The following is a 25,901-nucleotide window of genomic DNA, read 5'->3' on the forward strand; positions in this document are numbered from 1 at the left end:
GCCCCCGAAAACGGCCTTCCTCCTCCCAGGGTGATGTACGGCAGCGCGGACGTTGCCGCCCCTGGGCCCGCCCCTCCCGCCAGTGCGCATGCTCGCGGGCCCGGGCCTGCGCGAGGCACCGCCCGTCCCGGTTGCTATGGCTACCGCGGCACGCCGCCCGGCCCGGAAGCGGCCGCCAGGGAGAGCGGCGCGGGGGCGGGTGGCCCCGCGGGAGCCGTGAAGGGAAAGTAAGGGACGCGGGGCCGGGCGGGGGAGCACCGGCCTTGCTCCGAACAGCGGCCGCAGCCCGCCGGCCCCCGCTGCGCCCCGCGCCGAGGGTGGCTGACCAGGGGTCCTGGGGGTGTCCCGGCGGGAGCGGCCCAAGCGGGCCGGGGTGGCGGTGAGCGCCCGCACAGACGGGCGCTCGGTAGGGAGCTTCTTCCCTTTTGTTTGTTTTGGTTTTGTTTTTTTGTGTTTTTTTTTTTTGTTTGTTTGTTTTTTTCTCATGAATATGGGATTTGGATTCTTCTGGCCCATGTCATTTCAGTGGCAGCGCAGAAAACCTTAAAGATGTGCCATCTCTGGATAACGCTCCTCTAAATTCTTTATAGCGGTGTGAAGTATTTACCTATATCAACAGTTTACCTATATATATATTCTTTATATCTACCTAAGAGTTATGCTGACTGCCTGCTCGCAATGTTATGCAGTATTATTGCTTTTAAAGACCAACGAGAAGATGTTAAAGGTTTTGCGTTTGGTGGAAGCAAAGGCCTCATGCTATTTTAAATAGGTTATTTGGGAATAGATACAGAAAAAGCTTATTAAGTCACCCATATGTTTGGTAGTAGAAATGTCCTAGTATGCAATTTTAAATAGATACTGTGATTATTCTTGCAGAAAGGTTAAAACGTGCAGCTGATACTTTTGGAAATGGAAGCTACATCAGATAGTTGCTTTGAAGTTGTTAAAACGGAAAGGTCGGGTGCAGAGCAGCCATCTGCAGCTTCACAAAGAGCAGTTGGAGGGGCCAAGAATGGAGACCCAGCAGAGGAGCCTCTGCTTTCAGGAGCTATAAGCACTGTACAGTCAGAGGAGGGCTGTGAGCAGCAGCCTTCTCTGGAGCAGTCAGCTCTGAAGGAACGAGAGCAGCCAAGTTCAGCACAGTGGGAATTACCTAGTGAAGGACAAGAAGTGATTGGAAATAATGAACAAGATTTATTTGAGCCAGATGCCCCGTTCAGCACATCACCTCAGAGCACATCTCCTGTAACCAATGAGAATTATTCTACTTTGCTTGAATTAAGAAATTCAGAAAGGGAAGAACAAACATCTCAAAACTCAGTACAATCAGAGAATATGGCAAGAGGGACAGTAACAGGTAAAGAAGTTATTAAAATGTTGGATGTTAAGGCTTTAAAGAGATTTTTCTTTTTTCTTCAACTTGATGATGGCTTCTTGCACCCCTCCACACCCTCATTCTGTTCATGTTTGATGGTTTTTGGTCTTGAAGTGACTTTTTAAATTCTCATATGAAACATGCTTGAAAAGGTGAGGAATGTATTCTTTATCTCAAATTGCAGTAGCAATTTATAGACTAATACGGCATTTTATAGTGATCTTCATTTCCAGAAAGGTGTCTGAGTATGTATACATGTTTTATATACGCATTTGAAAAAAAAGCATTGCATAATTCACGAGTAGATGGGCTACTAACAGTTTAGACTAGACCACAGCAATCATCTTATTATTTTATGTCTCTTAGATTGCCCTGTAACTTACCTGCCACCCTTCTGTTATCCATGCCTTTCTCCTGCAGTCCCTGAGACACCCTGTCACTTCCTGAACTAGAAATTCTCCATTCTGGGTATCCTGTGTTACTTTCTCTTCCCAGTTCAGTGCCCCATTTTCTTAGGTTTTCAGAGAGGAAGGTAGCACATCCCACTCAGCAGGCGAGCACAGTGAGTGACCCTTCAGAGTATGGGTCTGCTGACTGCCTTCCTCTTGGCTGGGCTGCATTGGGATGCTCTCCTTCTGAGTAGCTGGCAGTTGCTTCCTAGGAAGGGCACTGCACCAAAGCCACATAGACTCTTATCTCTACATCAAAAAGAAGTAATTTTTTGAGCTTTGAGTTAAGTAGATCTGGTCCAGAATATAGGCTTTGAATAAACACCAGGTCAAGTATTGTGTGCCAGACAAGAGTGATTCAGCCATTGTATGCTTAGATCAGGTCTAAATTGCAGCAGGTTTTATTTTTCAATAAAAGTTTGCTGTATAAATCGGTGATTTTGATTTAAAATTATGCATTTGCAACTAAATACATTTACTTACTGTAACTTTTAAAAAATTGCAATATGAATGACTTTTTGTGGTGGCAGTATTATGTTAGATATCTCTTTAAAATGTACTGTTGCAGCTTTCAAGTAGACTGTCTTTCCAGTTCAAAAATCTATGATTATTTTGCATTACAGTATTTCAATAAAGTCATCTCGGTAAACTTGAAAGAGTTATTTATATGAGTTTTTTGAGAAGCTTATCAGGAATTAATTTTGGTTTTATTTTTAGGAAGCATGATTGAAGATAATGAAACTCTTCGGAGGACTAAGGCTAACTTTGATGATATGATGTGGTCTGAGAAGTTATATCTTGATCAAGAACATTTTCCTGGGAACACAGCTCAACAGGATTACCGCATGCCTAATGTCATAACTGTCAGAGTACAAACAGGTAAATGCTGTTTTCACACATGTATCAATATATATAATCGTGCTTTAACCTCAGTCTGTTACTAAAAGAAACAATATTTCTATCTTGGAACTTCTGTTTTAACAGATTCTGATTCATTCCAAGATGTAGTTGTAAAAATTGAAAGATCTACCTATCATAAACCATTTCTGGGTGGATTTAAGAACAGGATAACAGGAGTGGAATTTCATAATGCAGGATCACAAACGATACCCAAAAAACGACCTGACAAAGGAATTCAGTTATTTTGTAGGGAAACACAGGTAATGGCTTTTTAGCGTCTTTTTAGAATGATGTTCTTGCCAAATGCGATAGAATGTTGACACGGTTATTTCCAATAGGAATGAGGAAGTAGATGAGAAATAAGTGTGCAATTGAAAGAATTTATTGAATGAATATCATTGGTATTGTGGTTTTTGTTACAAATAGCTAATTTTGCCACTTTTTGTAATAAGGAAAATCAATTCTGTATATTTTGTTATAATCTGACATGCGTTTTTTCCCCAGACGGTTTTTGAAAAAAATAAGCCACAACAAACAAAAAATACAACATCAACACAGATGACTAAAATTGGCCTGTATGTGTCAAACACGACTGACAAACTAATAAGTCCTGGAAAGTATCTTACAGCGGAAGAATACCATAAACGTAGACTTGAAGCAGTAAGTTCTTATCTGTTTGAAACTATCTGTAAAGCAAAGTATTACAGAGATTACCTGAATATTTAATGGGTGTTCAGAATGTTCAAGGAGTGAATTTAAAAATGAACTGCAAAATAAATCTTCACATTTTGTAATCTTTCAGATACGGGGGAAGCGTGGCTAAAAAATACAGAACAAACACACATTTGAGACTTTGCGATTTCTTAAGTATTAATAATTCTGAATTTACTGTTTTCTATCCTACAGTGGCAGTTTCTATCTTACAGTGGCTTCCGTATAGAGCATTAGGGATTAAAACAGGCTTGTCCCTGTGGCATTCTTGTGGTCTCTTTGGAAGGACCTAAGCTACATGCTTAATGATTGGCCCTAAATGGATGGACTATTGGTTTTAAGATTTCAGAGCCCTGCATTCAACTTTTGGGTTCTGTATTTTCTGGAGTTGTTTGCTTGTTTTAACAAACTTGCTATGTTACCTTTGGCAAACTGATCCATTCTGGATTTAGTTCAAGCTACCTGCTTTGGCATTAAGGTAGAACCTAGCTGTTCAAACACATGCAATGGGCGTGTGGAGTTTTCTGGCGCACTGAGTGGCCTCATACAGGTAATTCCAATGACAGACTGTGTATATTCGTTGTACAGAGGATGCCATTTAGGCATTACAAATTGCTTTTTGAAAACCACATATTCAGTGACTGCACATATAACTTAAGTATGCCCAACATCATGTTAGGTGGGGCACTGCTTTGTAGATGCTCTAGTTATTAATTTGATTGCTTAAAATAGTCTGAGTGTAACTAAACGGAGAATCAGTTGATTCCCCAAGTGTCTAAGTAGGATAATTGTACTGACGTGGTTGGCAAGATGCTTTGACATCTTTTGAGTAGAAGTCTTCTGTAAGAAGCATCAGCTGACGGCAATAAGGATCTGGTATAATTGGAACTCAAATAGGTAACGGTTTCCTCAGGGCTACCAGTATGTTTTACTGGGATCGTTAGTGCCACTTACTGAAATCTTTAACGTATCTCTAGGTAATCTATAATGCACAGTAGAGAGACATCAGTTTGGTGTTGGTTCAAGTTGATGGATTTGCATGGTGCGGTGTAATTCCATAATGAAATACTAGCTGGAGACATATTAAAGAGAAATGTTAGGTTAAGATATCTCTAGAGACAGTATAACTGTATTAGTGTGGTTTTGTGCTTGATAGCCTTCAATGCTGAACAATGCTCATTAGCTCATGGTATTGACCTGGCTAAACTGCTTGTGGTGGAAGTGCAAACTCAGCTGGCGGCAGCTCGCACTTGTGCGCTGTGCTCCCTTAGTATACTATAGACGTTTTCCTCATCTTTAATGGCTACTGCTTTGGAAGATGGGCTTTTTAATCTTCTTTTTTAAGTTATGTCATGACAGCATTGGTAATTTCACTTTCATTATTTGTTTACAAATAAAGTGCAGTTGATTTGTGTATGTGTGTTGATTTTTGCATTTAGAAATTTAAAAGAAATTTTGCAAATATGTTTCTACATTCTCAATCTAGACACTATATAATTGGATAGTAAAATGAGGACTTCTGCCCACAAAGCTGAAAAGAATAAAAACATGGCAAAAGGTGTTTTTTAAGGAGAGATTTGACAAAGAAAAATAGATTTTGTAATGGCACTTTATGCTTTAATTTGATTATTTGGACTTAGTTTCTCCACTGTCCTCACTGATTAAACTCCTGCACTTACCTAAATCAGCAAAGCAGTGTTTAGAGTAATAGTACCTGACTTTTTAAGACAAATATTAGAAAACGTAGTTAAATATCTAGAAAAACTATCAGTTAAGAAAAAAATATTATGCTGTATTGTTTTAAATTCATGATTCTTCGGTATTCTATCACATGTAGGTAATAGTATTACAGACGTATTTCCGTCGTTGGCATGCTATAAATGTAGTACAAAATCTGAGGGAAGAAAAGAGGTTAAGGCTGGCATGGGATGCACAAGAAGAGTTACGGAGAAAAAAAGAGAAAGAAGAAAAACTGAGAAGGGAGCACGAACGAAGGCTAAACCCTAAAACAAAAGATGACTTTGAGCTACTGTATCATGCTTTAGAATGTAAGTTTTTTTTCTTAAAGGGATACTCTTAAATCAGCCAAAAAGTACAGTTTGTTTAAAACAAGCTTTTCTGTTTTTGACATGTTTCTATAGGCACGTCCTTGATTTTTTTTTTTTTTTGGTTTACAGTGGAATGTCTTTCATTTTTAAAGAATTATTTAGCTTTCATATATTTCTAGAAGCAGAAAAGTCCTTGACACTGTGTAAGCACTGTTTAGCAATAACTAAAATATCCCTATGTTATCAACACTGGTTTCATCACAAATCCAAAACATAGCCTCATACAAGCTACTATGAAGAAAATTAAGTCTATCCCGGCCAAACCCAGCACACCTTTTTAAGAAATAATCAGCTCGTAGAATAATGCTACGTGGCAGGTTTTTTTTGTTTTTGTTTTTGTTTTTTTTTCATTCATCTCTCATATTAAGGTCAGCTAGAGGAACAGGAACTTATTTTGGATCATAGTTACTTTAATCTTTTTACTCTGCATTTAGGATACTGAAAATAATACTGTGAAGAAATTACTATTAAGATCCATCACTCGTCATTTAATACAGATATTATTTTATAATGGATTAAATTTTTTACCAGAATTTTAAAGTATATGACTGAGGTTATTCCTTTCGTCCTAGTCATCTTCTGCTTTTTCTCCTTTCTAATTTATTCCACATTTCACAAAACTGTGTGGTCAAAATTTTAAATATCTGTTAGGAATCATACAAGGCATCCTGAAAGACTTACTTTTCCTGTTGGAATGGATGCTGTCTAGTATAGGTAAGCATCTCTAAACTTTGCTGGAAAAATAAAGTGAATACTGCAGATAATTGACATAACTTACAGGAGAATAATGTTGCAAATGTAACAAAAAACCTAGAGTATGTTCTTTTGGAAAAGCAAACACAAGGGGAAGCAGTGGACTTGTACCAGCATATAATGAAACTGCAAGAGTTCTTTTTAAAATGTCTCCTTTTAAGCAAGATGCTTGCATTGTGACTTGTTACAACTCATTTATTATTTAAGGCTACAGTCCTTGCTTATGGTATAACTCTTTGGCAGTTTGGACATTACCATCCCTATAGCAGAACTGGCCTAATGGACTACCGGCTTCATTACAAAGCCACCTGACCTACCTTAAACCGTCCCAGCTATTTCTTCCATGGTAAACTGAGCATGAATTTGGTGGCATGCTATTCATAGAGCTTAGGATCATGATTCAAGAATTCCCAAGTTATACACTAATCTTTTAATACTGTCATACTTTGTCTGGCATTGAACAAATCACTTTGAATGTATAAATGACTTATAAATATTACCATTTGTAAAAAATTTAAAAATTATTACTGGTCTTAAACTTTAGAATTTTGGGAATGGTATCTTCATGAGATTTGTAGTTTGTTAGGTGTTGTTTCCCCCACTCCCCTTTTTCTTCATAGATAGCTTTTCATTTCACAAGAATCAAGCCCTTTTAAAGGTGTATGTGACTAGGTAATGAAAAACCAAGGCACTCAAATAATAAGTTTTTTCCTCTCCACTTATGGCAGGTGCTGCTGTTTGGTATCTGCTTTCCTGCAATATTTTCTTTTAAAAACTGCTTCCTAGCTAATGTACTATCAAATGTATGATCCACTTTAAAAAAAAAAAAAAAAGTGTGATGAGTCTTATTTTCTTATTTGCAATAGAAACAGCAAAGATTAAAGTTGTGAATGTGTGCTGATATTCCCAATATTTTTTAGATTTAAAATTCATGGTTATATAAGTGTCTCTTTTGCTTAATTTAATGTCATTGGATTCACAAATAATAAAACTTTCAGCTTTGCATGTTCAGGAATTTAATATCTAGGCAACCTGAAAAAGCTTGTGCCACTTCAAAACTGGAACAGAACAAACTACCGCATTTGAAATGTCTTTTTAACATTTTGTTAAAAATAATGGTCTATCAATCAATAATGGTATCAATCTTTTTCATTTGTTTTTGTTTACCAGTGTTGACTAGTTGCTTCTCTATATGGAGACTTGCAGTCATGCTCTTTATTTTAACAGAGCTTAGTAGTTCTAGGAAGTTGTTTTGTTTTGGTTTTTTTTTTTCTACCTGCATCTAAAACTACTTTTACATTCTTACAGTGTCAACAGTCTACACAGGCTAAATCATTGTGACAGTAATAGAATGAGACTATTGTCCTCTAGAGATCTGTGAAGGTTATTGCTGCTGATCACAACAGGGGGATACTATTACAGGGTCAGCCAGTACAGGCAATTCCGGTTGGTACAAAAACTTGCCTGTTGACTGTCTGGTGCAAATGAGATGTATCTAGATATTCAGTGTGTCCACAAATAGAGGCATTGATTATTTATTTGAAAAGCATGAACTTCATTTTATAAAAACTGGAATAAAAATTATAATGAGTAAAATCTCTGTCTGTAGTATTGATAATCTAAGAGGAATGTTTTTAATTTGGTTGTATCTATATTGTATATGGTGAATCAGAAGGTGAGTATTGATGATAATTGACAGCTTCTTCACTTCTATAAGTACAAAATTGCTTACTGTATTTATTAGCTCTGTCTTTGAAGTTGCTGCCCCCTTCAGGCATATAAAGCTTCATGTAAATTCATTCTATACAGTGCTGTTGTTTGCTGAAATGGCTTCATTTAAAAATATATCTTTGGGTACTCAGAACTTGTCAGACAGCTGTCATATTAATACCAAAGCTTGGAGAGCCTTAAGGAAATGAATTGAAATATTTTGAAATGGAAAACATAAGGTGTTGTAGATAAGGAAGCCACAGGCAGAAAATAAACCTGCCTCCTTTCCCTCCTCCTGCCTCTAATCTTACCTGATACAGGATGTTATAGACTTTTTCAGTAAGCGTGCATCGCATATTGGATTGTTTTCTTTTATGCTGGGTTTTGCTTTTGCATAACTGTTCTGGAACAATAACAACACTTGGAGATATTATTCAGGAATGTTGAAGTTTTGAATCTTATGAAATTCCCTACAAAGCTCCAGAGGTATTTGAAAATGGAACAGACTCTTCAGAGAAGCCAAGAATTTGTACAGTGTATGCAAAGTAAAACACTATTCAGTAAACACAATTTGATTTTATTAACAGATTTCTGTAAAGACATGTAGTCTGTGTATAACCAGTTATAGTCAAGAAATGGGTACTACAAAATAAACCATGATAGACATGACACATAGTTATGCATCTGTATGTTTCTCTAACTTGTACGTGCGGCAGGTACCTGTGGTTTGGTGATTTGATGCCAAGAGCCAGAAGGCCAGATTCTTATACAGCATGTACTGATTTCACGGGCTGGTGTCATTACCATCCTGTGGTTGGCATGCCACTTCCTTCCACTTGAAGGGTTCTGTTCTAGAAGAGGAAAGGAAGAGTAAAGCAATGACTGTCTAATTATTAATGCACATCCATCTGCCTTAGACGACAAAAGATGATACCACTGAAATAATCAGTTGAAGACCTGGAGTGCTAAACATGACTGTCAGTCAAGTTTTATCTCAGTTTTGGAGGTCTTCAGGCTTCTTTAGATTTTACTCATTTATACAGAGAGAAACAGTAATATTCTCAGCACTGAGTACTAGTGGCACCACAGTAAGATGCTGTCCTTAATCTGTTGAGAAGATCTCCATGGTACCTTTTCTTGTGACTTTGATGAGCAATTGTTTTAAAAGTTCCTACTGCTTATACCTCTTGGAGCTGTTTGAGACTCAGTTTAGTCATTTTAGATGTAAAATTGTGAAGAAATGATTTCATCACATATTTCCACAGGAGCTAAATTCCTTTTCTTGCATAGAGCTCCTTTTTCTCTAACCTATCTTTAAGTTTTGAGTATGAATTAGTAGTTTGGAATTGATGTGCGCACACATATTCTCACAGAACATCTGTATAACTTACGTTAATTTCTGGGCCGTTTTGCCTGTATTGAAAATATGCATAACAATCAATTCCCTAAGATAGAAACTGTTTTTTAACAAATATTGAAAATTAATGATGCTATTTCTTAAATATGAAAGTAGACATTTCACTGGAAAAGATCTTGTAAAAAATACCCCAAATATTTCTATCTGTAGTGTGGAGGCAGGAGGAGACTGAACGGATTAACAGAACTCTTACTGGAGCTGAAAGAAAGGCAGCATTTTGTGGACTTGTGGAACAAGAGGCACAGCTGATTGCTTCCATTGGGAGACACAAACTAAATGCAGATGAGGAGAATCAACAAAAAGCAATACTGCACTTTCTGGATAAGGTCAGTGATGTAACTTTAGGCTGAACATAAAGAATACCAAAGTACAGGAACAGAAAAGACATCTGGAAACTACCTGCCAAAAGTAACTTTTGTAGCTTTAACAGTTAGTCATGTGAATGCTAATGTTATAAATATCCAAATTATCTAGTTGTTCATGTCAATACAAGTCAGTAAATTTCTTTTTCCAAGCTGAGTATTTCTTAGCTCTGTGACTGATTGAAAGACATCATTAAGACTGTCACCTGAGATTTATCATAGACACAGGTACCTGTGTATATATAATATAAAAAATACTGCTGAGTGGATGAATTTTGTATTATGCAACTATTCTGCATAAAGAACGTGATTCTGATGGCACTGTTAACAGGATTAAAGACTCAAATTCTAACAATTCAGAATGATTAATTTGAGGTTATAAAGCATCAGGATATTGCATACCATTCTATGTTTTGTATTGTGTGTGTAGCGACGTAGCAATTAATGCATGAAACTATGCTCTTTCCGAATCTGTTTTTGATATTTTAAAAATCTGCCTATTAGCTTCTCTTTCAAAAATAGTCAATTTCACTAATCAAAACTAGTGATGAAGTGGTCATCCCTCTGGTATGTTCATTGTTCTCTATAGTGAAAAGTTTAGTATTGCATTTAAGCTTAAAAACAAACATTTAAGCAAATATTTGTGAAATTAAACTTTAACCCTGCAGAATGGATTAATTGATTCTTTTTTTTTTTTTTTTCCTTCTCTAAGAAATGTTACCCTTCAGGAACTAGATTTGTCATTTATTTCCCCATTGAGCACAGACCTTTGGTCATCATATGCCTGTCTTTAAAGAAAGCATTTATTCTGTTTTCATGTACAAGATAGAAACCCAGAAGAGCTTTGACTGAATCTTAAATCTTATTGAACTCAGTTATTAATTAAATAGTGTTATTGTTTGAGGAGCTCACAATTTACTGTCGTTCAGACAATTATTGTATCACCTGATGACCCCTTCCAGGTGGGGAGGGGAATCGGGAAAAACAAGGAAACCTGAGGGTTAAAATATAAACAGATTTAATAGAATAAGACTAAACAATTAACATTAATAACACTGAAGAACCAATACTGATCCCAATACCAATATAAAATATAAAAGGATTATACTCAACCAACTATATCAGTAGGAAGTTGTGCACGCCTAGCAGTGGAGAGCAGATGTCGGACACTGTGAGCACTACAGCTTCAGGAGGAAGGGAAAGGCTCAGGGGTCCAGCACCGGGGCAAGAAGTTCTTAGGATGGCAGATATCAAGGGAGAAAGAGAATTTCTCAGCAAACTTTCTAATTCATATTGAATGTGATGTTCACGGTATGAAATAATCCTGTTGGCCATCTTGAGTCAAGTGCTCAGGTCTTGCTCCTCCTCATCCCTGCACCTGGTGAGCTTGAAAACACTGAGATCTTGAAACCCACATACTATAGCTGGCTATGAAGTAAATATTTTCAGAAATTCAGACACTAGAGTCTTTTAAAAGTGCAGTTTTCCTAAGCATTAGGAGAGACCTTACCAAAAAGCAAAATCACTGAAAGAGAAATTAGTCCTGTGTTGCTCAAACCAGGACAACTAGTTTCGTGTTAGAACTTTAACTTGAGATTTTATTCTTGTGTAATCTTGGGGATGAAACATAATGTAAGCGTTCTTCAGGCTTTCATCTATAAAACAAAGATGAGAACTCATTCATACACAAAGATGATTTAGAATGGCATTAGATTAAGAAAAAAGTCCTTTTTAGTTAGACATCCCAGCAATACATTCCTTCAGGAAAAAGAAATAGTTTATTTTCTGGCTGTTTTCATAGTATGCGATGTAATTATGTAAAGAAATATTGCAACAGAAATAGTTTTTTTACTATCTAATTTTTTTTTTTTTTTTAATTTTGACTATTTAATGCTCAAAAGTAAATACAGCAGTTTTGTCCAAAAGAGACTTTTTTCATTCTTCTTATTACTGATATATGGGAACTGGACTGTAAAAAGGGATTTGATAAAACTTATTACCTTTCTTCTTTATGAACAAATTACTTATCTGAAATGTTGGTAGAACTGTTATCAAGTTTACAGATGAGATGTGATTTTATTCTCATTACTGCTTTCAAGAGTGCAAAATACCAGAAAACTAAATATTTAGGAATGATATCAAAACCTTGAATCATTTCTATGTTAAATGTTTGCTTCTACTATTTACAATCTATTCTGTTATCTTCTCAGAAAAAGAAGCCTGGAACAGTCAAAGTAAATATATTTCTCTCTTAACTGAGTCTCTATATTTTTCCTTTAAGGACTGTTTTCCAATGTCCTACCCTAGATAGGTTACTTCTAGTATATATTCTCACAGGTTGTACAGTTTTCTTATATCTAGGAATCAGAAGCAAAATATTCTTCAGTACCAGAATTCTTAGTGACAATTGATGATTGGAGATTCAGAAGACGCATGAGAGACAAGAGATGCTCTCTCTTTCCAAACACTGGACATGTTTCTGAAGCATGTACTGCTAATTTTTTAATTCATATTTTAAATTTATAAATTATGTTTGTTATTAAACAGACTGGTTCCTTTTTAATTTGAAAATCTAGTGAGCTTCTGAACTACTGCAAATTATTCTTTTCATGTCAGCTATAGGGTTTGTAGTGTTGTTCTAAACTGTTGACATAGATGGCAGCCTAACTCAGAGGTAAAGAAAGTAACAATTTCTGCATTTCTTAAAAAATAAAAGAAATTTAAAAGAATTTTGGAAGTCTCAAAATTAAATGGATTTTTTTTATGTCTGCAACTGCAATTTAAACACTGTAGTATGAAATTTATTGTTGGAGTGCTAGAGTATAGATTATTCTGTTATTTCTTGAACTTTGAGCTGGTAATGTTAATCTGGATACTTGCCAGCTAAAGTTGAAATAACACCTTTCACATCTGAAGACTGCAAGCATTTCACTTTGCCGCAGTAGCCAAAGTGATGTGAAACTTGCTTCTCCATGGAAACCTTCGTCCCCTTCTTTGCTACTTTAAGCATGTACCTCCTAAGGCATGCGTCCTTTTACAATGGTTGTTACTGGTTGTGTGTGCGCAACATTCTAGGGGTTTCTTTTCTATGCTGAGCTCATTCTTCTTCAGCATTTGTATTTTGAAGAGGAAGTACTTGATTAAGCTTTTATACAGCAATCATATTTTCTTAAAAGAATTTGTGTAATTATTAACGCTCAGTTCAGACCTTTCATGCTATGTGCTGTTTCTGCACCCAGACTATGGATTTTTTTTTTTTTTTTTTTACTTTTCTTACCGTTTTCTCTCTGTGTCTGTGGTGGTCTGTTTCTCTCCTCAGGTGCTTCTTATTTTTGGTTTCATGCATTGGCAGCAGAGTGCAGTTATAGTAGTCCTGCTCTCTGAAGTAATACAGATAACAGGATTATTGTAAATTCCACAGCACTGCCAGCAGACTAAAAGGCAAGGAAAAAGCTGGCAAAAAATCTCACAGTTTTATTTTTCTCACGGCAATCTTGAATACATGAAAATAGTCTTAAAATCAGACAGCTTGTGATTCTTTCTGAAATACCGGAAATCTTCATATTGATGAGACCTCTGTATTTTTTTTCAGTAAGAAGCTGCATAATTTGTTTCTTTTTAAATTATTTTATTTTATATAATACCCAGTTATGATGAGGTACTAAGAAAGATTACAGAAGTTACAGATACAATATCTTGCTTTGAATAATTTAGACGTTATTATAATGTAGTCGGTCTGTGTTAAGGGTCATTTGCAGAGTGGAATACCAAGACTGCTAGCTCATATATGGGTTGTTGCAAATTTATCAGAAGAACCTAGTTTTAATAACCATTTCCTAGGTTATAGAAATTTAATAACTTGCCCATTGACTCTCCCTAGCATAAGCAAATGACCTTTCTGTCTTATTATAAGTGATTTCATTGAAGAGGATCAAATGTAGGTACTGAATTAACTACTATGTGGAAAGCAGTGATTTTTCCCAGTCTACCATACAAAGGAGAGAGAGCATGATGCAGCTTTTAAGTTGGTGGGGGTTTTCTGTTGTTTGCCTGGTTTTGGGGTGGTTGTTTTTTTTAAAAAAAAAAAACAAACTTCCTGGCATTGTACACAGGTAGTGAAACAAAGTCATGAAGTTACAGTAGAATGCTCCCTTTTTAGGACAGAGAGAAAATTGCCTCTTTTTAGTCTTGAAGAAGTTCAAACATTTCACTGAGGAATTAAGAGTTTTACTTTTTACTAATATCTGGTTTTGCTATTGCATTTCTTAATAATTTTTGGCTCTGAATTGTGACCTCTCATTAACAATACCTCCTTTAATAAGAGTTCCAGCCCCACTGATAATGCAATTAAATGTTAGTTATTCAGCGTTAAATCCTTTTTTCAATTATTTTGTCTTTCTTTTGTTTACCTAACTGTATAATTTATTTATTTAAAAGTGAGGAAAGCTCTATTTTTATTGTGGTGGTGACTAATCATATCTGTTCTAACTATCTAATATTCTTGGTATTTTTATGACTTATCACCATAGCAAGTCTGTATATTTGGTCAAAATAATGATTACATCAATGCTGGGGTCATATTCAGAAAACTACTAGGCATGTGAATGCTGCATGAAATGTTGCTGTACCTAACTCGCACTGATACTGCAATGTGAAGTTCACAAATGTTTGTGAACACTCAAGTTCCAAATACGGTGAAAGAGAACAATTAATACACAGAATGAGGTTCCGAATACCTGTCCCAGTTAATGAAAGGGAGTGGAGTTAGGTTATGATGGGGAGAGGGTTTTGAATACTATCTATCGGATTTAGGTGCCTGCCTCCCTATGTAACAGTGTGGTCTGCAACCAAAAGCAGTTCTCTCGAAAGAGGAGAATGGTTGGACTCTTCCCACTGAGCGGGACAGCTGACACTGTGTAACTTCTCACTGTCTATAGAAGTTAAGGATGTGTAAAGAGACAAATAAAGTAGTAGGCGTATTGTATGTGGTTAAGTTAACAAACAAGCGAGGTGAAGTATCCGATAAGCTGTAAACTCATGCTCTGCCTTAGTCAGGTTTAACAAAGCCTGTGCCTCTTGTCCATCTGTAGCTAGCATAAATAGAACAGTTCCCTGGAGATATTTGGTACTGCAGTAGATTCTGAGGCCTTAAATTTGCAGTCTTTACACAGTCAACAGTTCCATTGATTTTTACTGATAGTTTAGACAGATTTATGACTGCAAGATGAAATGCAGAGCAAATGTATTCTAACACTACTGTCAGTAAATTAATTTTAAAGAAGTAGACCATATCCCTGTCAGAGGATATTATTTACTTCTAATAAACCGTAAGTCAAAATTTTTGTGACCTGCAACTTTAAACAAAACGTGCAATTGAATACTTGCTCTGGTGGAAAAGGTACTGACAACAGAATTATCCTTTCGTATTAGTCAAGCATTAATGTTAAGTACCTATTTCACCTCTGGTGAAACTTTATGTAACGTAACACACGTGTTCAGCTGGTGATCAAACTATAATAGCTCAGTTATACAAATTGTTTCTGCAGTGTGCACAACCTAAGAGGTGGAAAGCATATGATGGAAAAGTCACTGAAATGGATACACAGTACACACTCCGTGCCAGAGAACTATTTGAAATCTACCGCAGCATTAGCATGAATGACATCCCGAAAGAGGAGAGAATAGATGTGCTGTTAACACTTAGACGTACAGTAAAGGTAAGTTTTATTTTTTTATTTATGTTTAGCTTGAAGCTTTACTTCCGAAAGATACCATCACTTATTTCTGTTGACACATAAGCAATGCTTCTTCTGGCAGACAGGCGCCAGGATGATCAGCATGCAGCAAGAGAAAGCCTAGTGTACCACCTGGCATGAGAGTGTAATTTCCATTCTAGATATACTCTAAATTCATATTTCATTTTATGCACGTTTTTCTTCAAGTTGTGTTAGAATTTTAATCCCATTATTTTAGACTTTTTTGTATATTAATACGTAATACAATTTTAGTACAAAGTTTAATTAAATATTTAAAACAATTTGATGAAAACCATGGCATAGACATTAGTGGCTATTAGTTTTGTTTTTCTCAGTTCTTTGAAATGTTGTGTTTAAAACTTTATGTCTCTGTTGGTTTGGGTTGCCAGTTTTATAGATGGCAAATACTGATTTTTTTTTTTTTTTTTTTTTTTTTTCCTTTGCCCCACACTCCCAACCCCCACTGCTGCTGCCAGTGTTCCCAGTGCATTAGAGGCTGGTTGCATTTCTTTTAGTCTTTCATATTTGTTTTATTTATTTATTTATTTATTTATGTACAAAAAGAATAATATGAGTTTCAATGTATTTTCAGGATGATACTGTTGACATAAACTAGAATAGAATGCTGCTAGAATGCTGCTTCCTGGTCTCATTAAAACAAACTAAAGTGTTGCTGTTTGCTTTAGATCAAATTCTGGTATTACCAACGCAAATATAGCATTGGGAGCACTGCTGGTTTATGAACTCCTGCCCATCTTAATACAAGTCAATATTGCTTTAGTGAACAAAGTCTAGAATTTCTGTAAATTAGCACTCTTATTTTAGGTGAGAAGATATTGAACTCATTCACCTCTTATCTTTCTCTGGAAAATTTCCTGCTAAGCATTTGAAATATTGACATGGCTGATTTCGAAGCATACTCGTAAAGTCCCCCATGTCTTCTGTTTTTAAAAAAAAAAATCTATTGTGTATATACATTACACCTCCTATCACATAACCAAAGGAAGATTCTTAAGGAGATATTTCTTGGGGCTTTTGGAGACTGAAAATTTTGCATGTGTTGTATGCCTCTGCTTAGCATTTTTTAATGCCTCCAGGTTTACAGTTGCTCACAGCTTTGGTATATGTACAGGTTCCTTAAAGCAGAATCTGTAAGCATTCTCAGGTTTGTAATTCTTTACGTTACATTTCTTGGAGGTTGTTTTCCTAATTCTTCTATGAACATGTTCTTATGTGAACATACAGAGGTATGAATGATGATTGGCATAGAATCCATAGTTTGCTTTCATATCTGCATTAGAAATATTTTGTCTGTTTACTTCCTGATTGTTGTGGAGGTTTTTTTCCATTGCATTTTCTTTCAGGAACATGAATGTAAATTAACACAGGAAATAGTGGAATTAATTGACAGGGAAGTTGATCTTATGTCAAGAGAGGTGAAAGAATGCAACTTAGAAGGACTGAGGAAAAGAATTTGTACGTTATTTCTTCAGTATATTAAAACTCCGAAGTTTAACCCTGAAGTTGCTAGGATACTTAAGGTATTGTTCCTATTTTGCAGTCTGACATAGTGGCAATCAAAGTAAAGACGGTGGAGAAGGGGAGTGGAAAGCAATTAAAGCTTTTTTTTGTTTTACGTTTTGCTGTAGAATTGCTGGAAGAAGTAAAGTAAAGAAATAAAATGTAGCAAGTACACAAGCTTCACACAAATAAGCTTATATAATCATATAGGAAGCATGGGGTGTAGATATGGGTATAAGAACCTGTAAAGTAGCTGGTAGCACTGAGACAGCCCAGGAACTCTATGTATGAAATAAAAAATCTGAGAATTATAAATGGTAGATCTTATGGGATAGTAACAGTAAAATGTAATAGCAAATGGGGAACCAATAGAGAGAGCAGTTGTTTTTTTTTTTTTTTTTTTCCTCTGGACACATCTCATGTGTCCAGAAAGGAAGAACATTGCCATTGTCAAAGTGATGTCTAATGAGCTTGCACCTAAGCAAGAGATGTTACGAGCTTCTGTTGTACAACCAGTTGCTACTTCATGAGAAGATACAGCTAGGAAGTGGAGAAAGTGGTAGACACCTCTCAAGTTGTGTTGATTGTTTTTCTTTTCTGCCTACAGATTACAGTTAAAAATATGATTCACTATCATATGTTGCTGCTTTAGGTTGCAACATGTATTCTCCATCTGTCAGAAGAGGATTCATCCTACAGTGGTTGATGGTATCTCAGGAGTAGAGAATCTGTCAGTAAATGGTAGTCAGATTTAGAGCCAACTAACAGTTATTTTACACTAGGTTTGTGAACAGGGTTACCTAGATGTGTCATAGCAGAGACTGGAGACAGGAGCTCTTTGTCTTCTGTAGCTTTTGGTTAACTGTACCTTGAGTTGAAGGCTGAATTGTACCTATATTTCTATTTGAATCTTGTAACCTTCTGTAGACCATAAAAAAGATGGCAGTTCATCAACAGACAGTCAAAGTGACCAAATCTTCAGGTTTTCATAAAAAGGCAGATGACCACAAAAGGTAGCTGGGTTATCAGACTACTCAAACTACCCAATTACAGACTTGGGCCTTCTGCACAGACTACATTATATTCTTTTCAGAACCCATGAAGCAATATGAGGATGAGAAGGTCATTAGCAAGTTTAGTTTATTATCTTCCCCTATATTGTTTTTGGACATGCAGCTCTGATGATTTTACATTCTTATGCCAAAATGTTAATATGCCCATAATCTCAGGGTTTTATCTTTAACATAAAAGGAAGATTCTATATGAAAAATTAAACACAGAAGAATTAGTTTCTGTTTTCTCTGTGTTGTCAGCTTTCCAGAATGTCTGACGATCTGCATACATAAAAGTGCCAGCAAGAATATTGGAGTATAATGTTTAGGATCCTCATATATCTTAAAAATGAATTGACTGATTTATATAACTGATTTTAACAAGTACAATAAGAAAATACAGTGGCTTTTGATCTTCTATTTCTTTAAAAAAATGAAAGTATTGGGTATTTTAAAATCAATATTACTAGCTTTTGCATATTAGAATACTTGCATGAATATATGTAAAATCTCTTCTGACAGAGTTAGGGTGACAAACAAGTAATACAAAGATACTCTGTGGTAAAGTAACTTTTTTTTTTTTAAATCTTTTAGGTTCCACCAGATCCCTTAAAGCTTTATAAAAATTTTAACTTCTGTCATAGTTGCGAAAATTACTTACCATCTACTGAGTTTCCTGTTCCTGCTAATTCCTGCACCATTGGCAGATGTTGCTTGTGTTGCAAGCTTGATAATGAGGCTCGGCGACGAGAAACATCTTTGAAGTACAAACTTATACTAGAAAATCTCAGAAAGTCTGAAGTTGATTATCACGATGATGCTAAAATTGTTTTCTTAGTTCAGGTACTGTCTGAAAGAGCATTGCTAATAATGGAAACCAATGGCTTTGACTATAATTTTTCCTTTATTTTGCGTATGTTGTTGACAGGTTGAGAAATAGGTTGAAAGCTACAAAACCTTCTTCCTGTGATATGGGATGTTCCATATCATAAAGAAGAAGCACTTAAGCTCTTGAAGTATAGCTGTAATTTCAAAAGTGATTGATTTCAGGCTATATATTAAAATAAGGTAGAAGTCTAGCTGACAGGTCAAAGAATCAGATGACCCAAATTATTCTTCTGTTTCTGCAGTGGCTGTCTTGTTGCTTAAAGACACTAGCATCATCTGTAAAGCAACGATAATGATTTTGTGACTGTAATATTGTTCAAGACATAATGCTAGTAAAACATTTTGAGCCCCTTTATTTGCACTGTTTTAGTAACAAAACTAAACTGTTTTGTATTCTCAGAAGGAAAAAAAATAAAGGAGCTGAGGTTTTGATATTCCTGTTCTATGTCAGAATATCTGTATAGTTGGAAATTTTACTGTTTTGCATTTATTAAGAGAGGGATTCACTAAGTTTTTTAATTTTCTATTGCCATCACCTGTAATAATCTGTAATCTTTTGCAATATTACTAAGTAACTAATGTTTCTTAATAATCATTACTGGAACAACTCGATGTCCAAGTGGAAAGCAGTGACGAGTGGCATTCCTCAGGGGTCGGTACTGGGACCTGTACTGTTCAACATCTTTGTCAGCGACATGGACAGTGGGGTCGAGTGCACCCACAGCAAGTTTGCTGATGATACCAAGCTGTTTGGTGAGGTAGACACGCTGGAGGGGACGGATGCCATCCAGAGGGACCTGGACAGGCTGGAGAGGTGGGCCCGAGCCAACCTCATGCAGTTCAACAAGGCCAAGTGCAAGGTCTTACATCTGGGTCAGGGCAATCCCAAGCACAAATACAGGCTTGGCGGGGAATGGCTGAAGAGCAGCCCCGAGGAGAAGGACCTCGGTGTGCTGATTGACAAGAAGCTCAACATTAGCCAGCAATGTGTGATCGCAGCCCAGAAGGCCAACCATATCCTGGGCTGCATCAAAAGAAGTGTGGCCAGCAGGTCAAGGGAGGTGATTCTGCCCCTCTACTCCACTCTCTGAGACCCCACCTGGAGTACTGTGTCCAGCTCTGGAGTCCCCAACATAAGAAGGACATGGACCTACTGGAGCATATCTAGAGGAGAGGCATGAGGATGATCCAAGAGCTCGAGCACCTCCCCTATGAGGAGAGGCTGAAAGAGTTGGGGCTGTTCAGCCTGGAGAAGAGATGGCTCTGAGGAGATCTTGTTGCGTCCTTCCAGTCCCTAAAGGGGCCCTACAGGAGAGCTGGGGAAGGACTTTTTACTGGGGCATGTAGTGATAGGACGAGGGGGAATGGCTTTAAACTGGAAGAGAGCAGGTTCAGATTAGACATTAGGAAGAAGTTTTTCACTTTGAGGGTGGTGAGGCACTGGAACAGGTTGCCCAGAGAGGTTGTTGAGGCCCCATCCCTGGAGGTGTTCAAGGCCAGGCTGGACGTGGCCTTGGGCAACCTGGTCTCGTGGGAGGTGTCCCTGCCCATGGCAGGGGGGTTGGAACTGGATGATCTTCAAGGTCCTTTCCAACCTAAACCATTCTATGATTCTATGAACTCAGTTCAAAGAACTTCTTGCCTCTGTCTTCAGAAAATTCTCTCTCTTACTTGTTATTACTTATTTTGTCAGCAAAGAGTTTGACATCTCATGTCCACTGGGAAAGTTCTTAATCTGAGATAATTGCAAAGTGTTATTTATTGAAAATATTGAATAGCCAAGATTTATTTGAACTTTCTGAGATTTAGTAATAAAAATCTCTACAGCATCAATATTCATAGAATAGTTTTTGAACTGTATTTTCTGCATGTCTGAAACAACATGCAAGCAAACAAAAAAAATCAATATCCCACTGCTACCAAAACAAGCCATGCTGTGGTTTAGCACTTTGTCAGTGGTAGCTGCCAAAAGGAAGATTGGGATTCTTTAATTATCACACCTGTGTTAAGAAGTATTGTCAAAGAACCTGGATTTTGTCGATGATGTTAATCCATATTGCTTTTTACTTAAGCTGAAATTTTTTTTGTCTGTGTCTAACTTAATTTATCTTAATATGTAAACATCCTCCAAAATCTTTTGGACCTCTCTCACATCACATCACTTAGGAAGGCTGGTGGTCATTGATGCACTGAAACATGACTGCTTCTTAACTGCTGACACCAAAAGCCCTAATGTGTAGTTCCATTTGTGGTTGTACCACTGCAACATCTCTGGATACTATGTCGTTTTAATCCAAATAAACTTCTTTTCTTTAGAGTTGTAAATATCTAAACAGCAGAGGTTTATATCTTAAATCACTAATTGCTTTGTTTTTTTTTTTTCTAAAATTTCCTTAAATTATTAATTTTTTTCTGAGCTACTTGCTTTTTTTACCTTTCTCTCCCAACAACAATTGCCAAAGTTCAGTAGTAAATGCCACCCCAGATTATTTTCTTTCATTGAAGAGGCTGTGTTTATCAAGATTTAGTAGTAATTTCAGATAGCTAGTAATAAATTAAACAAATTAGGATTGCCATAAATTAACCTTAGGTGTAGGTTGAAAGTACACTTAAAGGTCTTTCTGTACTAGAAGACCGTCTATTATTTTTTTTGTTAATATTGTAGCATAGCTACCTGATTTTATAATCTCTTTTGGTAAAATGAGCAACAGTATCACGAGCACAATAAACTTTCCATATGTCAACAGCAGAGTGAGGGGAAGAAAGAAAGCAGGCAGGGATTTGGAGTCTGCCATAGGTGGGAATTTTTCTTATTCTAATTTCCCACATTTTCCAGGCCAGTTTATTCTGATTTCATGTAAACTTTAAGTAATTTAGTAGTGTAATAACTCATTTATTAAATAACATTAATTCTGAATCCAAGAATTAAATGGGGAAGTCATCTCAGTAATGACAGAGATGGATTATTGTTATTAACCAAAAAGGTCTGAGTAGGCTTAAACATGCTATATGAGAAAAAAACATGAGATTTAAGAAGCTTTATAAGAGCAGTTAAGCAATCAGGATGTCAACAGAATATATGAATTGCCATTGGCAGAGAGAATCGAAGTAAGAATGTAATATTTTAGAGACGATACAAGAAAAATGCAGTTAATGATTGCCATGCTATGCTGAAGGAAGATGTTTATGTCTAGACATTCTTTAACCAAGTGGTTATATGACATACACATAAAATTTTTTTTTACTCAGCTTTATTTCAATTCTTATATAGTTACAGTGCTTTTCTTGTAGAATGAAACATGCTTCATCCTTCTTAACCCTGTTTTCCATTTCAGCATCAAGATCTGCAGTACATGATTGAGAACATATGGGGCTGTCAGTCAGCTCTCAGTGCCTGCAGCGACCTCTATGATTTGGTTATGGTCAGATGGGATAAGCAGCATGAGTGGTCTCCGTGGAACACTATTCTCCTCACTAAAGATGAGGCAGATGCACATCTTAAGCTGTGTAACCTTCAAAAGGTAAAATTTGATGGGCTTAATTTTTTACAATATTTATGTTATGTTTCAATAGAATCCTGTGACTAACGATGTTTGGCCAAATTTAATCCTTATACTCATCCATGTTTAAATTAGCCCATTGTGAATATTTAAATGATTGCATCTGTACTATTAAATACAACAGCCACTAGTCCAGGGGGCAGCTGGCATGTACAGCTCACATCCACGTACCTGAACTCTGTCTTGCCCTGGTTCCCCCTCCCAAAATGCAAGAAGCTAAGGGCCCTCATCCACGCTGCCCACTTAGAGTAGTGCCATGCCTATGCTCTTCCCTCAGCCGAGGTCAGACAAGAGCTGGCCTGCATGAAAAACATACTAAAGACTAACCATAAATACTGTGACAATTGTGTGCCTATGCTCTTGCATGTGCTCTGGCCTCATTAGTTTCTGGCCTTATAAATTTCTGTTCAAATAACAGAATGGCTCTTTGTCTAGAGCTTGACTGTTTGTCATAATAATATTTGTCTCAATTTACTTTCTTACATAAATTCCATTTAAGTACCCCTGACAACGTAATCCTATAATTTACAATTAAGCAATAAAATGGAGTTGCTGTTCTGAGTTAAAAAACTTAATAATTTGTTAAAGAAATAATTGAAACTGTGTATTTTTACACCACTCCCCTTAAATTCCATATCTAAGCATGGTAGTCTGGTAAATATCTCACTCATGGGGCATCATATGGTAGAATATTTAGTTTTTTAAGGCACAGGAGGTTATTGATTTATGTAACAAGCGATCTGTTATCATTGTTCTGTAGTGCCCTTTTGTTCAGGGTGTTCTTAATTCAATTTCTAACATAATATATGTGCATCACAAATGCAACTTCAGCTGTTATGCATTGCCCTTCTTTTTTGAAAGTCTTAAGAGTATGTGATAACTAAACTGACAGAGCAAATGAATCACTCTGTTAATGAAAGGTTTGGTTTGGGGATGAGATATATCAGTCAGGGAATTCTAAAGGTAAAGCGAATTCTGCTGTCCATGACGTTTTGTGTGTGTGTGCCTAGCTTGTGTCTTCAAGCAGACACATGTTTATGTGAGCATTAGCTTTAAAAGGTAAAACCAATTTCAAGCTGGAAATTCCTTTATTGGCTCCTCTGTCTCACTTTTAGTCAACAAGAGTGTTCAGGCAGTCTGAATCTAGCAATGCTTCTCTGCATCCATAAATATGACTAGCATTATGGCAGGCAAAGATTCTGATTAGGCACTTACCTGGTTTAACTTCGTAAGTTCGGATGTCGCAGTCAAAGAGATACCATTAACTTGATTAGGTCCAGAGCTTCAGTGGAGCTGGGAGTTAGGCCAGAAGAGCAACAGGTAAGGTATGCAGACCTATCTAAAAATCGTAAGGAATTTTCATTTAGTTCTTGCTACAAAAATAGAAGCAGACCAGCTATAATGAAGAGTCACCTTTCTTCACTGGTAGCGGCCAAGGCTTTGTTTAAAAAAAAAAAAAAAAAAAAAAAAAAAAAGTGAAATAAATAAAATGAGGCAAAGTTAAATGTCATAAATTGAATCATTGTTTCTTATTCACTGAAATAAAAAAAGGCCTTTCAAGCACTTTCTTTAATAGCAATTATTCATAACAATGACTACAGCAACAGCAAAGGGTTTTTTCCAACTAAATATTCTGGTTATTTATTACATCATCTGAACTACTACTAATAACTAGAAATTTAGGAAAATGTCACCACTGAACACAAAGACTGACTGAAATGCTGCAAAATGCTTGCTGCCATGATTATTTGGAAATAATTACTGATACTTATCAAGGAAAGTTCCTATAGCTGTCACCCTGCAAAAGCTGATATTTGGGCATTGCCTTTTTTAATTTTCAAAGGGAAGTACAAATGTTCTTACCTGAAAAGAAATAAGTGTTGTCTTGAATGGATAAAAAAATGCCAGAAGTTTTTCTGTTTTTAAAAGGTGACTAATTTCACAAGGAGCTGCTAGTAATTTTCACTATTGGGCCATAAGATAGCAGTATAGTACTACAAAATATTTCATTATGTAGCATATACAAATAAATTATCTGTCTTGGTTTAATTAAATGGTCACTAATTATACTGCCTAAAATATGAAGCAACATGTAGATTGCTAGATATTTTAATTGTATTTAATGGGATTTGGATGTTTTTTTGCTTTCAGGCTTATGAAGCGGCATTTATTCACAGAATAAAACATAAGCATATCCGGGCAAAAAACTACTTTGCTCAGATTCCAGCGATGACATCATTTTTGCATAGGACTGACAATCAGGCTAATGCAAATGAATTTTTAATAGCTACGCCTATTCCTACTGGTACAAAAACATAACTCTTAGGTGAAGTTAACTGAAGTTAAAGAAGTTAACTGAATTATTGATTAATACAATTTCCTTGATGCTGAAGAAATGTACTTTTTCACCAATACCTTAATTGTATTACACAGATCAAAATAAAATTCTGAGAATAAAATAATTTGATCTTGAGCAGTCAATATAACTGCATTTCATGTTTTGTAACCTCATTATTTAAAAAGTAAAATGTTGTTGATGAGCTTTGTACGTTCTAAATTTTTAGAGCAATGACTGTCTTTCTGTGTATGCCTGTGTTGCTTGGAACATCCTGTATGTAGTGTAATATTCCTGTTGGGGGAATTGAGCTAATTCTTTCTTACCTTTTAATTAGAAAAATAATACTATAAACACTGTGTTAAATGTATTTATCTCATCTTAACCACATAAGGCAGAAAACCTCTCAAACCCTAAATTCCTACAGAACAACAGAATTGATATGCCCTTCCACATATAGCTGCTTTGCCTTGCAAACGTTTGTGCAAAAGAATAAGTTTACTTTTTATAGCTGATCTCAATGGTCATAGTGGAACTACCAGCACGTAATTATTGCATCCGAGATCTTGAAATTATTGTAAATCAGACTTACACTATGAAATACATGATGCAGATTGTTTGGAACTTTTTTTTTTTTTTGAGGAGCTTGTGTTATTTAAAGTAGAAATCAATTCTTTCTATAAACTTATTTAGTTATGTTTATGTTTGATTATAGTTACAGAGAAAAATACGAGATGGTGTACATTCAATAAAGTCCTACAGAAAGTTGCAAAGTTCTGCTTGAAACCTCTATTCTAGATGTGTTTTTGACCCAGGACAACACCTTTTGATCTGACAAATAAAACTGTCTAGGAAAAAGCAGTAGCATTTACAAACTGAAATAAGCATATATCGGGCAGCAAGCAGCTGGAAACTGGATTCACTCCCTCAACAGAACATGAACTGTAGAACCAGTACCTGACTGATGAGTGCATTCTAACATCAGTGGAGTCTTTCCATCG

At 36.2% G+C, this 25,901-nt stretch overlaps 1 protein-coding gene across 1 annotated transcript; it reads left to right on the top strand.

The window, feature by feature from the left end:
- Positions 1–884: 884 nt before the first annotated feature.
- On the top strand, positions 885–25,040 carry IQUB (IQ motif and ubiquitin domain containing). The gene is made up of 11 exons (XM_082498739.1): positions 885–1,360; positions 2,545–2,706; positions 2,812–2,987; positions 3,232–3,387; positions 5,276–5,486; positions 9,577–9,752; positions 15,335–15,505; positions 16,909–17,085; positions 18,712–18,960; positions 22,341–22,526; positions 24,717–25,040. Exons 1-11 carry the CDS (start codon positions 913–915, stop codon positions 24,882–24,884), a joined length of 2,280 nt encoding a protein of 759 aa, XP_082354865.1. The 5' UTR covers positions 885–912; the 3' UTR covers positions 24,885–25,040.
- The last annotated feature ends 861 nt before the right edge of the window (positions 25,041–25,901 follow it).

The sequence above is a fragment of the Vanellus vanellus genome (assembly GCF_965231255.1).
Source record: "Vanellus vanellus genome assembly, chromosome: 1".
In the NCBI taxonomy this organism is placed as follows: Eukaryota; Metazoa; Chordata; class Aves; order Charadriiformes; family Charadriidae; genus Vanellus; species Vanellus vanellus.

Coding starts and splice junctions, on each gene's coding strand:
- IQUB (XM_082498739.1), top strand. CDS start 913: ATGGAAGCTACATCAGATAGTTGCTTTGAAGTTGTTAAAACGGAAAGG. Junction 9,753..15,334: donor TACTGCACTTTCTGGATAAG/GTCAGTGATGTA, acceptor TTGTTTCTGCAG/TGTGCACAACCTAAGAGGTG. Junction 22,527..24,716: donor AGCTGTGTAACCTTCAAAAG/GTAAAATTTGAT, acceptor TTTTGCTTTCAG/GCTTATGAAGCGGCATTTAT.